The sequence below is a fragment of the Strix uralensis genome, chromosome 1 (genome assembly GCF_047716275.1).
Source record: "Strix uralensis isolate ZFMK-TIS-50842 chromosome 1, bStrUra1, whole genome shotgun sequence".
Lineage (NCBI taxonomy): Eukaryota > Metazoa > Chordata > Aves > Strigiformes > Strigidae > Strix > Strix uralensis.
This window is the reverse complement of record NC_133972.1, coordinates 44407442-44426623: the sequence shown is the minus strand read 5'-3', so window position 1 is coordinate 44426623 and position 19182 is coordinate 44407442. Positions and strand designations below refer to the sequence as shown.

At 44.1% G+C, this 19182-nt stretch overlaps 1 protein-coding gene across 5 annotated transcripts in view; it reads right to left on the bottom strand.

The window, feature by feature from the left end:
* SGCE (sarcoglycan epsilon) overlaps positions 1-11298 on the bottom strand; it is a 37773-nt gene extending 26475 nt beyond the window's left edge. For 3 of the 5 annotated variants that reach the window (XM_074864212.1, XM_074864218.1, XM_074864246.1), the window contains exon 1: positions 11140-11298. In XM_074864212.1, coding sequence (XP_074720313.1) covers positions 11140-11269 — 130 coding nt within the window. In that variant the 5' untranslated portion in view covers positions 11270-11298. The remainder of the gene's footprint in view (positions 1-11139) is intronic. The other 2 variants (XM_074864236.1, XM_074864228.1) reach the window with 2 other exon arrangements.
* Positions 11299-19182: the final 7884 nt, after the last annotated feature.

The window sequence follows — 19182 nt, the reverse complement described above, 5'->3', positions numbered from 1 at the left end:
ATGAAGTGTGTATTGGGTTTGTGTTTGTGTGTGGCATGGGTTTTGGAGGGGGGCAGGCTACAGTGGTAGTCCCTGTGAGAAGCTTCTCAAAGCTCCCCCTGGCTGCAAGTCAGACCCACCTCTGGCCAAGACTGAGCCAATCAGCGACGGTGGCTGCGCCTCTGTGATAACGTATTTAAGAAGGGGAATCTGGGAGGAGGAATTGGAGTTGTGATGAAGACACCTATGCAAACACCAAGGTCAGTGAAAGAAAGGAGGAGGTGGAGGTGTACTGGAGCAGAGACTCCCCTGCAGCCCGTGGTGAGAGGGCAGGCTGTCCCCCTGCAGCCCATGGAGGTCCACGGTGGAGCAGATGTCGATCTGCAGCCCATGGAGGACCCTACACCAGAGCAGGTGGCTGCGCCCGAAGAAGGCCAGGACTCTGAGGGACTCCCACACTGTTGTAGTTCAGCACTACTGCGAGGACTACAATGCGCTGGAGGGACCCACACTGGAGCACTTGTGAAGAGCTGCAGCCTGTGGGAAGGAGTCATGTCTGAGAAAGTTCGTGGAGGACTGTCTCCTGTGAGAGGGACCCCATGCTGGAGCTGGGAAAGAGTGTGAGGAGTGCCCCCCACCCCGCCGAGGAGGAAGGAGCAGCAGAAACAATGGGTGATAAATTGACCACAAACCCCATCCCCTGAGCCACTGGGGGGAGGAAGTAGAGAAATCAGGAGCAAAGCTGAGCCCAGGAAGAAGGGAGGGGTGGGGGGAAGGTGTTTTTAAGATGTGGTTATACTTTTCACTGTCCTACTCTGATTGTTAAATGTTGGTGGTGTTTGAATTAAATTTATGTTCTTTTTCTTCCCCTAGTAAGTCTGTCTTTTGCCCATGACCACAATAGGTGAGTCATCCCTCTCTGTCCTTATCTCGATCCACAAGCCTTTTGTTTTATCTTCTCCTCTCCATTCCTGAGGAGGAAGGAGTGAGAGCAAGTGGCTGCATGGTGCTCAGTTGCCCTCTGGGCTCAAACCACAAGTGTAATAAAAAAAACCTACACTTTCAAATTACCATACTAACACAATAATGTTTCTAAATTACGAATTACTGTTAAGTTTCTTTGATTTAAAATATACACAAAGGATCTGATTTAATAAAAAAAATAATATTAATCCACACCCAGTGTTTTACATGTCCTGCAAGATGGACAACTTTCTCCCTGCTGAACTGAGCTGCATACATTGCAAGTCTTACTATAATACTGTCCTAGGGACTATCCAACTCAGTACTGCATGTGACCTTTAGTGTAAATATTCTATAATTCTTGGAACACTCAAGAAATTACAAAAAGGTAAAATAAAGTTGTTCCAATATTTCAACAGGATGAGCTGGGCAATTTTTGTGGCTTGTCAGCTACAAACCAGCACCAAGCAAAATAAGATGCATTTTTTAATATAGATGATCAGTAAGTGTCTTTTCTTTGATCTGAGTTCACAAGCTATGCTAGGTTTAGCTGTGGGGATGAAAGTGGTTACCTGTCCAGCTCTCCACCCTACACTGCATTTCACAGGGGAACCGGAAAAGCAATCAGTGTCACTATTTTCAGATCCTAGAGTTTACAGTGTGATGTTATAATATACACATACATGACCATCTGTTTGATTCCAAATGACAGGTGTGAAATAATTCAGGAGCACACTGCCCATTCAACAGCTTTCACCACAGGAATGGCAGTCTCAAGCAAGAGAATAGGGCTACTGGAGAGTTAATTTGTTATATGAGATTTGTAGTGGGCCTCACAGGGTTCTGGCATTGGCTTTATGCAATTTGACTTTTTATACATATATAAAATATATATGAATGACCTGGAGGTATAATATATATTGATAAAATTTGCAGGTTAAAAAAAAGGCTAGGAGATTGACAAATCACGGAAATGATATGCTAGTAACACGGAACAGTCTGCTTTGTTTAGTAAAAAGGTGATCGGTGATGTACACTTCACCAGAATAAAATGTAAATGCATACCCAGGAACAAAGGCAGCATGTCATATGCACACTACAGAGCACGCACTTCAGGGATGCTGAACTTTGATGAAAAACTAGGGACATGCGTCAGGTTGTCTGGTTGAACAAAAGCTTTCAGCAGAAGACTGGTTAGAATGGCTGATAAGTAAACAGCAACATCAAGGAGGTGCAGAGAGATTTTATTTTTGTACTTGACAGATATGATCACTGTTCAAATGCTGTGTCTAGTACTTACATAGAGCCTTCAAGAAGCACAGTGACAACATGAAGAAAGCTCAGGGAAGATCTGTGAATATGATTAAAGGATGACAAAAGAGGCCTTATACTACAGAATTCAGGGATTCAAACTATGCATTTTATCAAAGAGACAGTTTAGAATTAATTTAATCAGCCTTGTACTCATGCTGAAAAACATGTTAATAATGTCAGGCTCTCCGGTTTGTTATACGTGTTGCCACAGTTGCTGGAGCGCCCACCAGTGCTTGTAACATCAGGAGCAACTCACAGGTCTGTGCCTGGACTCGAACATGCCCAGGTGAAGTACATCTACAGTGTTCTCTATTTTCTTTTCATTAATTATATTTTTCTTTAATTAATCTTTTATTTTTGTTTTCCATTATATTTATTTTTTATATTTGTATTATTTTATAAATATACATTATATTTCTACTATTTTACACTATTTTTCCTTCAATTATATTTGCATAGGTTTTAAGTAAATGTTTTAAATATTAATATTTTACAGCAGAACATTTAACAGAGAAGATATCCAAAACATTTTCTGCCCACATCGCAATCCAAAAAGGACCTAAGTATCATGGACCAACTTCACCTTCCCTGTTTCTTTACTACAGTCTAACATCCCCACACCACCCTGCACCCTTACCTATCCTCCTTATTGCTTCTTTGAAGTAGGATCTCAAGCCCGTCTCTCCCACTACTGACACAGCACACAGCTCCAGCTCTCAAAAGCCAGCACTTCCCCTCTCTCCCACACCTCCACCCTCACCTGGGACCTGACCTAAACACATACTTGCTACTTTCATGCCACAGACCAGGACCTCAGGCCATGCTTTCACTACCCTTTACTCTCTTACCACACAATCCTGCTCCAAATAAACTACCCTTTCACTCCTCTACAGCATATCCCATCTGGCTCAGAGTCCTTCCTGCATCCTGAGCTAGAAGCACAGGTCCACACATGGCACAGATTTCTGACAGGCTGCTGAGAACCATGGAGCAAAACAGTTAGAAACTGACACCACCAAGTTGAAACAAAACATCTATCACAGTGAGCTGTTTGCATCAAGGGCCTTAGCCCACAGCTCAACTCGGAGCTTGTACCCAGGCAGTTAGCGAGGATCCACTGGTGTCCAGCACTGAGATATCTGCCCAATTAAACAGCAGGATGAAAGGGAAGAGAGGGAAAGGAGACATTACAGTGGGGGGTCTGCTACAGGCCACCCGACCAGGAAGACTGAGTGGATGAGGCCCTCTGTAGACAGATGGGAGCAGCCTCACGTTCACAAGCCCTGGTCCTCATGGGGACTTCAACCACCCCGATATCTGTTGGAGGGACAACACAGCATAAGCAATCCAGGAGGTTCCTGGAATGGGATGATGATAACTTCCTTCTCCATGTGATAGAGGAGCCAACAAGGAGAGGTGCTATGCTGGACCTTGTTCTCACCAACAAGGAGGGGCTGGTGGGAAATGTAAGGGATCAAGTGCACCCTCAGCAAGTTTACCAATGACACCATTGCAGCCTTGGCTGCAGTGACCATGAAATGGTGGAATTCAAGATCCTTATGGCAGTGAGGAGGGCGCACAACAAGCTTGCTACCCTGGAACTCGGGAGAGCAGACTTTGGCCTCTTCAGGGATCTGCTTGGCAGAGTATCATGGGATAAAGCCCCGGAGGGAAGAGAGGCCCAAGAAAGCTGGTTAATATTCAAGGATCATCTCCTCCAAGCTCAGGAGCAATGATGCATGCCAAGAAAGAGAAAGTCTGGTAAGACTGCCAAGAGACCTGCATGGATGGAACAAGTTGCTCCTGGACAAGGTCAAACAGAAAAAGGAACCCTACAGAGGGTGGAAGCAAGGACAGGCAGCATGGGAGGAATACAGAGAAATGGTCTGAGCAGCCAGGGATCAGGTTAGGAAGGCCAAAGCCCTGGCAGAATTAGACTTGGCCAGGGACGTCAAGGGCAACAAGAAATGCTTCTATAGGTACATTGGTGATAAAAGGAAGACTAGGGAAAATGTGGGCCTCTCCAGAAGGAAACAGGAAACCTGGTTACCCAGGATATAGAGAAGGCTGAGGTACTCAATGACTTTTTTGCCTCAGTCTTCACTGGCAAGTGCTCCAGCTGCACAGCCCAAGTCACAGAAGGCAAAGGTGGGGACTGGGAGAACAAAAAACCACCCACTGTAGGAGAAGATCAGGTTTGAGACCATCTAAGGAACCTGAAGAGGCACAAGTCCATGGGACCTGATCAGATGCATCTGAGAGTTCTGAGGGAACTGGTGGATGAAGTGGCTAAGCCGCTGTCCATCATATCTGAGAAGCCGTGGCAGTCTGTTGAAGTTACCCCTGACTGGAAGAGGGGAAACAACCGCAATTTTTAAAAAAGGGAAAAAAAGGAAGACCCAGGGAACTACAGGCCAGTCCGTCTTACCTCTGTGCCTGGCAAGATCATGGAGTGGATCCTCCTGGAAACTATGGTAGGGCATATGGAAAATAAGGAGGTGACTGGTGACAGCCAACATGGCTTCACTAAGGGCAAATCGTGCCTGACAAATCTGGTGGCCTTCTACAGTGGGGTTACAGCATTGGTGGATAAGGGAAGAGCAACTGATGTCATCTACCTGGACTTGTGCAAAGCATTTGACACTGTCCTGCATGACATCCTTGTCTCTAAATTGGAGAGACATGGATTTGACAGATGGAGCCCTCGGGGTGGAAGAGGAATTGCCTGGATGGTTGCACTCAAAGAGTTGTGGTCAATGGCTCCATGTCCCAGTGGAGAGCAGTGACAAGTGGTGTTCCTCAGGGGTCCATATTGGAACTGGTGCTGTTTAACATCTTTGTTGGTGACATGGACAGTGGGATCAAGTGCACCCTCAGCAAGTTTGCCAATGACACCAACCTGTGTGGTGTGGTCGACACGCTGGAGGGAAGGGATGTGCCATCCGGAGGGACCTGGACAGGCTTGAGAGGTGGGCCCGTGTGAACCTCATGATGTTCAACAAGGGCAAGTGCAAGGTCCTGTGCATGGATCGGGGCAATCCCAAGCACAAATACAGGCTGGGCGATGAGTGGATTGAGAGCAGCCCTGCGGAGAAGGACTCAGAGGTATTAGTCGATGGAAAATGGACTATGAGCCAGCAGCGTGTGTTCGCAGCCCAGAAAGCCAACCGTATCCTGGGCTGCATCAGAGGAAGGATGATCAGCAGGTCGAGGGAGGTGATTCTCCTCCTCTACTCCACTCTCATGAGACCCCACCTGCAGTACTGTGTCCAGCTCTGGGGACCACAGCATAAGGAGTACAGACATGCTCAAGCAGGTCCAGAGGAGGCTGCGAAGATGATCAGGGGGCTGGAGCACCTCCCTTATGAGGACAGGCTGAGAGAGTTGGGGTTGTTCAGCCTGGAGAAGAGAAGGCTCTGGGGAAACCTTATAGCGGCCTTCCAGTACTTAAAGGGGGCCTACAGGAAAGATGGGGAGGGATTCCATCAGGGAGTGTAGTGAGGGGTAGCAGTTCTAAACTGAAAGAGGGAAGATTTAGATTAGATATAAGGAAGAAATTCCTCACTGTGAGGGTGGTGAAGCACTGGAATAAATTGCCCAGAGAAGCTGTGGATGCACCCTCCCTGGAAGCAATGGGGCTTTGAGCAACCTGATCTAATGGAAAGCACCCCTGCCCATGGCAGGGGGGTTGGAACTAGATGGTCTTTAAGGTCCCTTCCAACCCAAACCATTCTGTGATTCTATGAATTGGTCACATCATCCACTAGAGGAGGCAGAAGCTGCACTACCACCTACTCTCCCTCCTTTTCCAACCTCCACACCCCTTCCTCTCACCTAATATGCAGTACATAAGCAACCATCACTGTAGAAATTTACTATGAATCAAAGTGGATTCTCTCAGTGGAATTCACATCGAGGTTGGTTACATTCTAACAGATAAGATCCCCTTCAACAACAGCTACTACAGAAGAAATAAGAACTAATTTGTGTTAGTTCTCCATTGTGGATTGCTCAGGTCCCTCTGCACTCCATTTATTGTAACTGTGTAAAAGTTCAAATGAAACCCAAACGCTTCTGAGCTTATTCATCTTTGTTCAGTAGGTAATGGTTTTCTACCTGTTTCTGTGCTATCCACTGTAGCTGTAACATCTGAATATATCTCTGAGATCATTCAAGAAAAGTAACTCAATAAGGCATGTTGTCAGTCTCACTGTGAAACTTTGGCATTTGCATTCCTAGGAATGCTGCAAATTAACTACTGGGAGAACAAAAACCTCATGCTTTATTAATAGTAACATTTACCCACTGCCATTCTCCCTCCTACTGCAGGCCTGACAAGAGAACCAAATTAGAATAGCTTTTCCATGAAGGTGAGGAAAACATTGCTAGTTCCTGCAGTTCAGCCCCAAGCCCACAGTGTAACCAAGGGATATGGCCAGGTGACCCTGTAAACCTGCTATTCCAGGATGTCCCCTACATTTCTATCACCTCTTGATATGAATTATTAGAGTATCCCTGCAATTACATTCAAAATTTCTGAGATGGCAATTGATTTAAAAGACTGAAGGGATTCAGAAAAGTCATAGATTTGAAGACACTGAGACTTCTGTCTGATCACTAGATTGTTCTTTCTAACTGCTCATGGCTTGGACTGCCAGTAAAAATAACCTACCTTTAAAACACATTTTGGTTGTTTGTGTTGCAATTGTAACAACATTTAGACACAGTTTATGTTTATGTAAACAAATGTTTTTTGGTATTACATAATGAGCACCATAACGAGACTGTTAAGAAAACAATGTATATTTTTGACCTATGTAACATGTTCCTGTTAATTCCAACACAGCAATACTTATCAGTGAATACTGAAATCCATACCTTCAGCTCTTAATCTGTAGCACCCTGTTATGCATTGAAAACACTTCAGTAAGATAGTCATGTAAAAACTTCTCAGGTTAGAGCACTTCTTGGTTGTACTACTTCTTACTACTTGCTTGAAAAACAATTCAGCTGATTAGGAGGGAAACTAATATGTGTTCTCTGGTTTCTTGGCTCTTCTCTTGTGTTTCTTTCAAATTCCTATGGAAGTAATCAAAACCAGCAACTCCCTCTTTTCCTCTAGAGCTCTGCAAAAAGAAAGCACTCTACACTGATAGTGTCTGCTGTAAATTTATCAATATCTATGCAAGAACAGCCCAAAACCTGTACCATAGCAGATATTCTTGTCTAGGTTTGAAATTCTTTCTTCTTAGTTAAGAAATAATCTTTCTTCTAAAGAAAGGGTTTTACTTTGGTGACTAACTCCTGAAGTACTTAAATGAACTTCTAACCAAATCTAAAAACATTAAGGAGCAAAAATAAGCCTCTCTTTACACACTAAAAGTTACGTCTACAAGACAAATTCCTGCTGTAAATTATAGCTGGCTTCTTACTGTTTGTCTTTAAGACTTCTAAGATGTCTCCATGTAAGCTATACCACCTATAAATAATGTGCTTCTGTAATGAAAAGCATACTAACAGAATGGCTAGCTTTTCCCTCCTATAATTACTTATTCAAGCAAGTCCTCATTGACAATAGATTTTATTTATTGATCTGGATCAGATTAGTAGAGACTTGACAGGCAACATCTTCACGGGGAGAGATTCGGAGCCCTGTATGAAGCAAACCTGTTTCTTTGCCCTTATGGTTGCATCCACAGAAGAAAAAAAAGGCTGGTATGCTATGGTATTAGTTTGAAAACACTAGATCATTTGTGAAACGTTCTGCCTCCCTCCATGGGGTGCAGCTGAGCAGCAGAGTGTTGCCAATAGCACTTCTGCTGCGAACAGCGAGGCAAGTGCAGGGATCTGAATACCCACCCTAGACCGTGATTTCACAGTTGTTTTAAACTAGTGTATGTTTGCAGCCCTGCTGAAAGGCAGGATTCCCAGCACATTCTTGGCCACCTAGCACATACCAGTGTAAATGATCCCGTACCAGTCCTGATCAGTAAATTGTTTTCTGTGAACGATTTTTGTTTGTGGGAGGTCTAGTTTTCAGCCAGGTGATCCAATTCACAGTATCACTGTACAAGTTATTTAGCACCTACAAGGAAGGCAGTGAAAAATGCCTAGTTGTGGAAGGACAGGAGAATGTTTTCTGGTAGCAGGTCAGCTTTATGACAAGTTAATGTGACCATGTAATCACAGCTTCTAAAGTGAGAACTAATGAGCTCCTTCCCCATTTTGACCTATTTCTAGGGAAAGGGGAATATGACCCCATGCTCTATGACTCCCTATTCCTGGGATAAAACCAGGGACAACACGGGCACTGACAACTAATTCTGGTAGTGTACAAATATAGGGCAACAACCATAAAATGGCCACAGTCATTCAAAAACCATTTTGATGATCACTCTCTCTGTAGAAGCAGAATACGGGGGCAATTCATTGCTCTGCCAAACTAATATGTCAGACATCTCTACTAGTTTAGTAAACTTCTACCATGTCTGTTACTGTGAAGCTGGAGTCAAAAAACAACTACCTATTTTGCATCAGAAATGCTTGACATGAAATGTCACTTCTCACAACAATGTCCCATTTTTTCTAGCAGTGGAGAAAATGATCATCAGTCAGTGTTTAAGAGTCAGTACCTTCCATGTGAGTACTATATTAGCCATCTAGGAGCAAAGGTCGGGCTTCTGAAATCACTCTTACACCCTTTAAACCTCTTTATATCCCTGAATGTTTCACCACAGGGAGGGAGGAGAGGAGTGGGAAGGGGACAACCTGGACTTCTGACAGCTGCCAGCCTCCTCCAAAAAGCCCTTATGTATATGTTTCATACATCCTTAAGAACTGCAAAAAGCTAAGTCAAGTTTCTCTGTAGATCAAGTGCTACAACAGAAAAACGGGAAAAACTAATCTCTGTTAGTAGAGGAGCTCAAAGAAATCTATTTACAGATCTTGTGCTACTTCTCATGTTCCATTTTGTCTGTAAAATGTCTTTTGCCTGGTTAAGTAATGCTTCAGTACTGTAAAGTCTACTTAAGTACAGGATTCAAAAGAAAGGATTTTCATGCAGAGGTGTGGCTCATCTGAGCAGCAGATGAGGTTGGAAGTTCTTTCACATGGTCATAGTTAAGACGTCAAGCTCTGGGAAAGCAGGAAGATGCTACCATAAAAACAATGATCTTTGTTTTGGGGCGGTTTGGGTTGGGTTTTTTGCTTAAGGGGTATGGGGGAGGAGCTCTGGTGAGTTCCTGGGATAGTCTGCATCATTCAACTTCTATGAGCTCTCTTGTATTGTACCTGAATTCAGACCTGGAACATACTACGAAACTCCACTTTGGTGAAGAATAAATTTTATACAAATATCTCTTAAAAAGGGCTTAACTGAACTTAAGTTCATGCTTCCTTTTTTACATCGGTCTCAAACTGTGTATCCTGCTGTTTTAACTAACAAAATCCAACTGAACCAAGCTTAAAAAGGTCTGAATTTGAAGTTGAAAAGTTAACACTAAAAACCTTAAGATCTCCTCCCTTACCGTGTAGCCTGGGAGGGACTTGTGGATTAAACTCACAACTCAGCTTCTAGAAGCTCATTTCAGTTGAACCTTTTTAAACTTAATATGTTAATTGATACTGAAAGCTTATCCTAAGACTGTCCTAGCTCCTTCTTGGTTATTGTCCCACAGCTGGTCTTGGGAGAGGGCGGCAAAAGAGGCAGAATGAATTTCCACATAAGGAGAAAGCTGTATCTTGCATCTAACAAATGCAAAGTTTTATCCTCACATTGAACAACTTAATGCTTAGATGCTAACTGCATCTTTAATATGTCCAATGCCTCATGTCACTTCTGCTGTCAGTATCCTATGACAAGAATGGTCAAATACTTAAAGAAGTATTGGAAGTGAACCTAAATATTATTCAAGAAGATACTGAGCAGATTTGTTGTCAGATGATACACCACTGACTTCTCAGACACAAAATGACCTAAAGAAATAGATACATTGCTGTTAACTTGCTCTTGGGGTAGTAACGGTCTCACAAAGGCACTCCTGGGGCTGGGCTGCTATTAAGTCTGACCCACTTGAAGTATTTCACTGTGAAGAACTCTGTGGATGTGAAACCTGCCTATTGCGTGACAGCTATTATTTACATGCAATAGGGAGCGGGATTAAGACTTTTGTTGTTGTCTTAACTCTAACAGTTGGATTAAGTGGTCAAACCGGGAAATCATTTTCGGGGGGGGGGGGGGGGGGGGGGGCGAAGCGGGGGTGGGATACAAAAGATGCCTCTGTGCTCCAAATAGCCCAGCGCCTGGGGACAGGCACCAGCCCTGTCAGCTAGAGGGAGGGGAGGAGAGCAGCGGGCGCTGCCACCGGCCCCGGGAGCGGAGCCGCCCCCGCCCTGCAGCGGCTCTCAGCCAGGCCTCGCTCCCGCGCCCCGCCGGCAAACCCGCTCCCCCACCGCCAGACCGCGCCCCCCGCCCCGGCCACCCCCGCCACAGCCGGGCTCCCGCAGCTCGGGGCCCCGCCGGAGCCGGGGCGCTCCCGCCGAGGCGCCGCGCTGGGAGGGGAGGGCTGCGGCGGTCCTCTCCGCAGCAGGAGCGGCGAGGGGCGGGCAGGCCGCCATCCCTGCGCCGCCTCCGGCGGCTCCCCCGCGCGCCGGGAAGCGGCTGGAGCCGCGGGGTGGGGGACGCCAGGGCAGCTCAGGCCCCGCAGCGACGGGGGCAGGGAGTCGGGGGAAAGCGGGGCACAGCCTGAGGGCAACGCGGGGAGGGAGCGGCGCTGCCGAGAGGGGACGCGAAGCCCGCAGGAGAGGGGGGCACGGCGGCACCGGCCGGCGGCTGTCGGCGAGGCCCGTGCCCGCTTGCCGCGGTGAAACGCCGCCGTGACCGACCTGTCAGCAGGAGGGTGGTGAGGGCTCCCCCGCTGTGCGGCCAGGGCCCCGCCGCGCAGTACCGCATCGCTCCCCGCTCCTCCTCGTCCTCCTCCGCCGCCACTGCCGCCTGCTGCTCCTGTCGCCGCATCCTCCGCGCCGTGCCGTGCCGCGCCGTGCCGCCGCCTCGCCTCGCCGCGCAGCGCCCGCAGCATCCCCCGCCCCGCCCCGCCCCGCCGGCGGTCTCCAGGCAGCGCGGCTGCCCCGCGGGGGATGCCGGGAGGAGCCGCCTGTCTCACCCCGCACGCGGCGGCCATGTTGGGGGGAGCGGGCTGGCCGCGGGAAAGCTGGGCTGCCCGGTGAGGGGTTCGTGGGGAGCGGCGCTCGCAGGCCTCCTGAACGCGGGGGTAGGCCGGCATGTGGGCCCCTGGCAGGGTCGGGGACCTGCCCTGCCGGGGTTCGGCGGTCTCCCGGCGGAGAGGCGGGCGCAATCTGCGGTGGGGCCCGGCCGCTTTCGCCTCAGGCCGGCGGTGCAAATGTGGCAGGAAGAAAGTGGTGGTGAAGCGAGGAGGTGTTGATGCGCAGGGAGGGAAGGAGGAAGGGGAAGGCAGCGGTGGTGACACCTCGCTACCTGCCTTTCGCAGCTCCACACCCTCCCTTGAGGCCAGGCCACAAGCAGTAGAACAGGACAGGACACCTCACAAGCTTGTCTGGTGCACACAGGTGTGGCGTGCTCTTGGGGATGTCATTGCTAAAGGTCTTACAACATCACTTTCCTGAATATCTTGCCCCTTTTGAAGTCTATATGCCTCTTCTACATGTAAATCCAAAGTGGGTTTTTTTTCCAAAGTTCAGCAGCTGCACCTGTAGCTAGCAGAGTAGGGTGCCCGGAGGGGATGGTCAGAGGTCCAAGCTCCAGGCTCCCATGTGTGTGGAGACTTGTCACTCTTGCATTGCTGTCTTGCAGTTCTGTGGCCTCCATTAAAGGTTGTATCTGATTTCCTAAATTGTACACAATTTCTTGATTGTTCCATGCTGTCACCCTTCACACTGGCTGCATTATGTTTTCTGGACTAGTTACTGATTTTTGACTGCTATTTAACGTCTGTGGTGTAGCCCAAAAGCTATGACAGTATTTGCTGTGCTGTGAAAGCAAATCCCCCTGTGTAGGAAGGAAAAATATTGTCAAATACGGTTCTTGGCAATGGTGATGTATTTTGTGGGTAGGTGTATGTATATGTCATATATAACCACTTAAGACACAGCGCTATGTAAATACAAGATTTTCTTTTAGGGAACTACACTCAGCATTCTATATGGCATATATAAGAGTAGTCTCTGTATTAGAACTACATATAGAACCACATCTAGAGCCATGCCTGCTTTTATGTATTATTTAGTAGGTTTGATTAACTCATTATTTAAACTTGCAATATCTTAGGGCAGTTATGCATGGGAGGGTAGATTTTTTGACAAATACTTTGTAAATGTTTTGCCATATAGGCTAGTATAGAAGTACATTTAAATAGGGACAAGACTTTGATGGAGAGTGTGTGTGTGAAATATTTGCTTAGAATTTCATAGAATGTTGTTGAAGATTTTTTTTGCCTTCCAGAACTAAAGCCCCAGCTCAACAAATAGATCTGTTTCTACATTTATTTTCTCGTTCTGGTGGATTGTCATGTTTGGTACTTGCAAATTGCAGTAAATCTTCCATTATCTATGGAAATGACCTTCCTTCCTTTGTTCTGCATACAGAATTTTGATTTCTCATGAAATTTCATAAGCATTTCCACTCTTGTGAGCCAAATGTATTTGCAAAAAATAGTCATAATTGTATGCTTTTGAACTTTGGAAGGAAGAAATATAATCTGGTTTACTCAGATTGTATTGACCCTATTGAACTCTTTATAAGGAGAGGAAAAAAAAAATCAACTGTAGAAGACTTTACCCTATCTGGCTTTAGTCTTGTTATAGCTCTAAATTTCCATTAATCCATCTCATGAAGGGGAACTTAGTAAGAGACTCTTCTGTATAGGAGTTCTGCCTGACATTAAGGTGCAAAATACTCTGGTGTTTTAGTCAGCCAGCTCATTATCCCAGATAAAGGATTTTTTATTCTCTTTCCACCAAGACCTACTTTCAGAGTATATTCACATAGATATTTAAGAGCAGAAATCACACTCCTGCATTTACCTCTGTCTAGAAGTACTCTTCTGTTTCAGGGCACTTTATAATTTTAAGTAGGCCTACTTCCACTCTGAAGTTATATGTGATTTTTTGATTCGTTCCCTTGTGGAAGCAGACAAAGCCATACAGGTGCAGCTGTGCCATAACAATCTCAGATAGCTAGCTCGTCCTGGGATGGTAATGTTTAGACTAGCGAGAATACTGGTAGCTAGTATTCTCACTAGTGAAGTGTGTTTTTCTGCTAGTGAAGTGTCTGATTTTTTAAAAACATCTGTACTGTCATCATCTTACTAATTACCATTTCTTTCCAAGTAATATCTTGTTGAGATGTTATTCCTATAGACACTATAAAACTGTCAACACCAGTTTTTTTAATGTAGTAGCAGCAGTGTAGTAGTGTTCAGCACTGTGCCACCTCTGCATAGAAAGAAAACTACATTTATCTAAAACGTGTTTGTGAGATACACTGCCTGAGAAGAAATGGTTATATGTCACTGACATGTAAAGAAGTGCCCCAAGGTCCTGCCTTGTCCCACTGCTTCCTTCACAGCAGCCCTTGCGCGTGGGTGAGTATCTATGCCTTTTCTGTTAGCCGTCTCTTGAGGCTGGGATTCCAAAGCATACAGTACTGACCCAGCCGTGTGAGACAGACTTTGACTTGCCTGTGAAACTTTGGGTAATGCTATGCACATCTTCAGAATTCTACCCTTACGTTCATAAAATGAAGTGATAGGGACAAAACAACTTGTTTAGATCAGCCACCAATGACTTGATGTTGGTTAGAAATATTTCCTCTGTAAGTATTTCTTCCTCCTTGTACTGTAATTTTAACAGACTGTCTGTAACAAATGAATGGAAGGGATGCAGTGATGAGACATTTTTACAGAACTGTTCTGTATTCCATATATAGTGCATTTGCTTTGGCGAGTAGAAGAGCTGGCTTCTAACATGACAATAGTTTTTAGCTAAAACCTTTTAATTCCAGAGTATAAAAACCTCATTTTTTAGGGATGCAATAGTGACAATTACTGCTTCCCCATGCATTCTGCAGTCTTTGTTCAAAGGTTTATTTTGTTCTTCAGACACGTTTGGCAGTGGACTTCATGCTGAAGGAATACAACCTATCCATTTGCCTCTTTGTGTTTTAGAGCACAGGTGCTGCTGGCTTGGTCTTTATAGTTACTGAATGCTTGCAAGTGTTCAGTGCTTCTGAAGATCAGACCACTTAAACAAAAGAGGGAAGGTAGTCTTTTTTTTCTTCTTTTTTAATTTTTTTTTCTTGTTTTTTTTTTAGGCACTCTTGTGGGGAAAATATATGTATATCTGTATACAGCTTTTAGTAAGGTTAGCAACTAGTATATCAACTTATGTAAGACATAAAAAGAACAACTACAATTCTTGTTCCAGTTTGCAAGTCCTGAGGAGGTTATAACACCACCTTTCATTGCATTCCAAGGATTCTTATTTCTTTTGTACTTCTGTCTTTCTAATGTTTACTGGAAGCCTTTTGGCATATTCATGTAATTTGTGACTGCAGCGTACTACTAGCTTAACTACATGTTTTATATGCAGCAGTGCTACAGAACACTATATAGAACAAAAAATTCTTCAAAAATTAGGGGTTTAAGAATTTTAATATTATGTGAAATGCACCCAACAGATGCTTATTGAAACAAAGCACATTATTCAAAATTAACCTCCAGAGTTGAACAGAAATAGATTTTTACAAGCTGTGTTTTTAGCTGATTTAGCCCATGTATTTTATCTTTTCTTGGAATTTTAAAGGGTTAAGGGGAGCTCAGAAGATTGAATTATGTAACGTAGTAGTTTTGTCTAGAATTTGGCATATATTTTGGAAAATGCCATGTGTTCAGAGAAAGGTTATATATGTCCAAATATGGAAGTGATAAACAAGAACAAATAAAAAAAAGAACTTGGAAGAAATAAGAAGTGCACTGCAAGTTAAAACAGCCCACAGGCGACTTCAGTTTGCTGAACCAGCACTTGTATAGCCAGTAGCCCTGTGTGTCAGTGACTTTGGCCTTATTATAGAGATTAGAGTTTTGCATTTCTGAGTAGTTCTTGCGGCTTTTCAGACATGCACTACTGCACTTGAAATATTGGTTCTTGTCAATACTGTAGGAGTGCTTTCACTCTCTTTATATGTACAGACAGCCCATGTTTGCCCCTCTCTCCCTCTTTAGGGCATTGTCAGGCAGCAGCAAGTGAAACAATATTGAGAGACTTCCATTTCAAACATCCTTGCTCCTTGGTGTTCACCGATGGCTCATACCTTAGTTTAAAAGAAAAAAGTATCGACTGTGATTTCCATCACGCAATTTTTCCTGTGGTCAAAGCTTTTAGGGAACATGTTGGTTCAAAGAATTAATATTTCTATCCATGTTTCTAACTGCTGTTCTAGAAAGATACAAAAATAGCTGGGCAGTAGTTTGATTTTTCTATCCTTGCTCTGTGCTGGGAAAGGCTGCATCTTGTAGAATGACATGGAGAATAAATATGGTACATATACTGATTTATCATATGGGAAGAATAGTACCAGAACCGTTATCTAAATCTCTTAAAATGTCTGTCTGTAGTACTCTAGTAGGCTACTTAGTCTAGTATAAGTATCACTAAATGAATATTTTCCTCATCTTTCTGTGAGTTCTGCCATTCTTAATCTTCAGGTTTTAATTTGGCTTAATTTCTTGTAAATTCTGCATAGAGAAGTTAGTCTGATGCCTAAATTAATTAAAAACTCTGAACTAAGTCTTGTGTCTTCATTGTTCATGAATTCGTAAGTTATCTGCAAAAATCCCTTGTTTCAGCCTTTTTTGTAATCCACATCAAGGCAAACCTCCCCCACCTGGGAAGCTAAGAGTGGGTGTCTGTTCAAAAGCATATGTGAAATATAATTATCAGAGCTAATGGTTGAAAAACGAGAACTTCTAAATTCTGCTAACTGTGGCTGCCCAAAGCTATGAACCTTTTGTGGATAATGTAGCTAAGTAAGGTCCTCCGTACTTCAGAGGTCCTGCTTGTGGAAACAAGAGAATATTTATACTATGAATTGACTTTTTTTTTTTTTTTTTTTAGCAGCACATAGGCCCTTGAGTGCAGCTGCATGATGATACACTCCCTGGATGCAAAGTAGTAGCTCAAAAGGAATTATTAGAGGAAACAATGGGCTAGATGAGCACATTGGCAAATACAAGCTGAGTGAATAAATCCTCATCTCTGGCAATAAGATTTAAAAATTTTTTTTTCTTTGCATTAATGTCCATCTCTTCTCCCTTGACCAAATAATTTATTACAAAATTTACTGGAAAGGGCTGACATTATCCTAGAACCAGGATTTGTAGCAGATGAAACCTAGCACCTGTGAAATGTGATCTAGACTGAATGTTGCACATGCTATACAGGGGTTTCATGTGCATTGTTATACAAAGGTGAGACTGCATATGTGTGTGAACTTAAATCCTTTATTATGTTTCATGAAATAAATCAGTTGTGCTTTGGAAAAGTAGTTTACATGTCAAGATGGAATCTATGAACAAACTGGGGGACAGAACACACCTAGCAGGAACTCTTGCAAGTGCCAAACCTTGGATATCAATATCGTGTTGGCCAGGTTATGCAACATGCAGATCCAGCTTCATTATGAATTGTCAGCCCAAAGAAGCGGAAACATGGGCCAACACTGAACCTTGTTCCTCCTTGTGTAGTTCCTCATATGAGGGTAGTCAACACCCAGAGCTTAAGGCAACAACTTTGAAAAAAGCAAGTCAATCGTACATCCTAGATGATGAATAAAGGAGGGTGTTGCATTTGTACCTGGAGTCGGCTCTTGCCAAGAGTGTGGGAGTTGTAGAAACACCTCAAAGCAGCAGAGCAAAAGCTTGTGACAGATATGAATGTTATGTGGAGATTTAAGAAAATGGTTTGATGAAAAATGGAATGTTTTTAGCCTGAAGGCATGAAATTAGAAAGTGATGCTAGGAAGGAGGGCTGAGGTTTTCAGGGAACAAAGAACAAGTTTTCTTTCTGTTCCAGAACAAGCTTTGCTTGGAGGAACAGTGAAATACCTGTGTATTTTCTTTTCAGTGAGTATCATGTGCTCTCCAGTGTGTTTGTGTGAGGTATTACCTTATGCAGAGAGCGCCAGGTTGAAAGTGGCATGCCACAGAGTACAGTAATCAGGTCTGCAGCAAGGAGAACATGGTGGCTGGAAGGCTGGAATGCAGCTGTAGTTTCAGGATTGTTGAATGTGGTTCTGTCTAAACTGAGATGCAAAGGCGTGCCTTACCTATACATATCGGAACTAGTTTTGAGTAGTGTGGAGTTCACATCCAGGATCTTAGGCTAGTTTTCTTCCTTGTGTAGATGTGGGTTTGTGAGATGCATATTGACTGAGATCAGCAAACATTAAAATTTGTTCCCCAGAGAATAAGTACCAAGGGAGCCAGATATGTTTAGTTTTCAGGAGAAATGCCACAGATAAACAAGATTGTGCTCAGGTGACTCTAACTGCCATGTCTTCTCACAAGGAGTGCTTATGTCTTTTGGCAAGTATGCCATATTTTGTTTAGGAGAAGCTAATCCTGTATCACTGTGTTGTGGTGCTGTCTGACTGGCAAAGTAAATGACTAGTAGTTGCCAAACCTCTCAGTTTATGGAATATCACAGATCATGAAGGGGAAAATGTAACAGAGTTATTGAAATAACAGGGTTTCATGTGGAGAGGTGGAGGACCAGCCCACTAAAGGCAGGTGATCAGAGAAACTAGAAATGAATCTGGGAAGGAATAGCCTACGCAGGGTCTTGTCCTTTCCTACTCTCATTGACTTCAGTAGGAATTGAGAATTTAGCACCCTGGAAAATGAGATAATTTCAAATTTGGGGGCCCAAAGAGTTAATGCATTAGTCTTTTTCTAGGCATTCACGTTTCAGGATTTTCACTTGGACAGGTTGGTTGCTTTCTCTGGGTAAGGTTTTCATATCTGATGTGAATGCTGAAGTATCTAAGGTAGATGAAGGATGTAGTTATTGCAGTAGACTGCAAATAATGCTTTTACCTAGTGAATGAAGGTGGGCATGACCACCATGAACTGGGAAAGATATTAAATCTAGGCCTATAATGGGAGGAGGAGAAGGAAGGGGTGATATGGAAGTCAGAAGTCCTGTCATCCTCACATTTAGAAGGATTTTGTGCAGGACTGAAAATTTGGCAAAGCTTTTCTTAATAGTCAGATTTCTGGATCTGGTCCTTTCCATACACATGGCTGGCGTATTCTGCTTCAGATCTGTAGGACTCAAAATTAATCTTTTCAGCTTTTTCTGCAGTAGGAGAAGGAGGGTATTTTCTGACTCTTCTAGGTTTGCTTCTTGTCTCGATCTAGTGTCGGGGGAGGTTTTGATATGATCCCAGGAGCAAGATTAAGACACAAATGAGGTCAAATGCCGTACACCCAAAACGTTTTTTTATTATTAAAAAGTGAAGAGGGGTAGTGATAGGACAGAATGGAAGGAAAAGACAGAAATAAAGCAAGCATGCGGGATAGAGTTACAAGAACAGTCACCACCATGGATCCAGCAGCGTCCTGTTGGTCCTCAGTCTTCAGTTCTTCGGTGGTGGGTGCACACAGATCTGGCTTCAATGGTAGATGCACACTGAGCAAAGTTTTCTGTTGCCTTTCTAAGTTCATCGTATCGCTGATTAGCATATCTGCCCACCTTTAGTTTTTTTTACTCTGGTCCTACAGGGTTTTGCTGCATCTGGCTTCTGGGGCAGAAACGCTTGCCTCTTGTCAGTTCATTAGCAATGCATGCATGGGGTCTGGCCTACACAAGAGAGCCACAAATGGCTACACCATG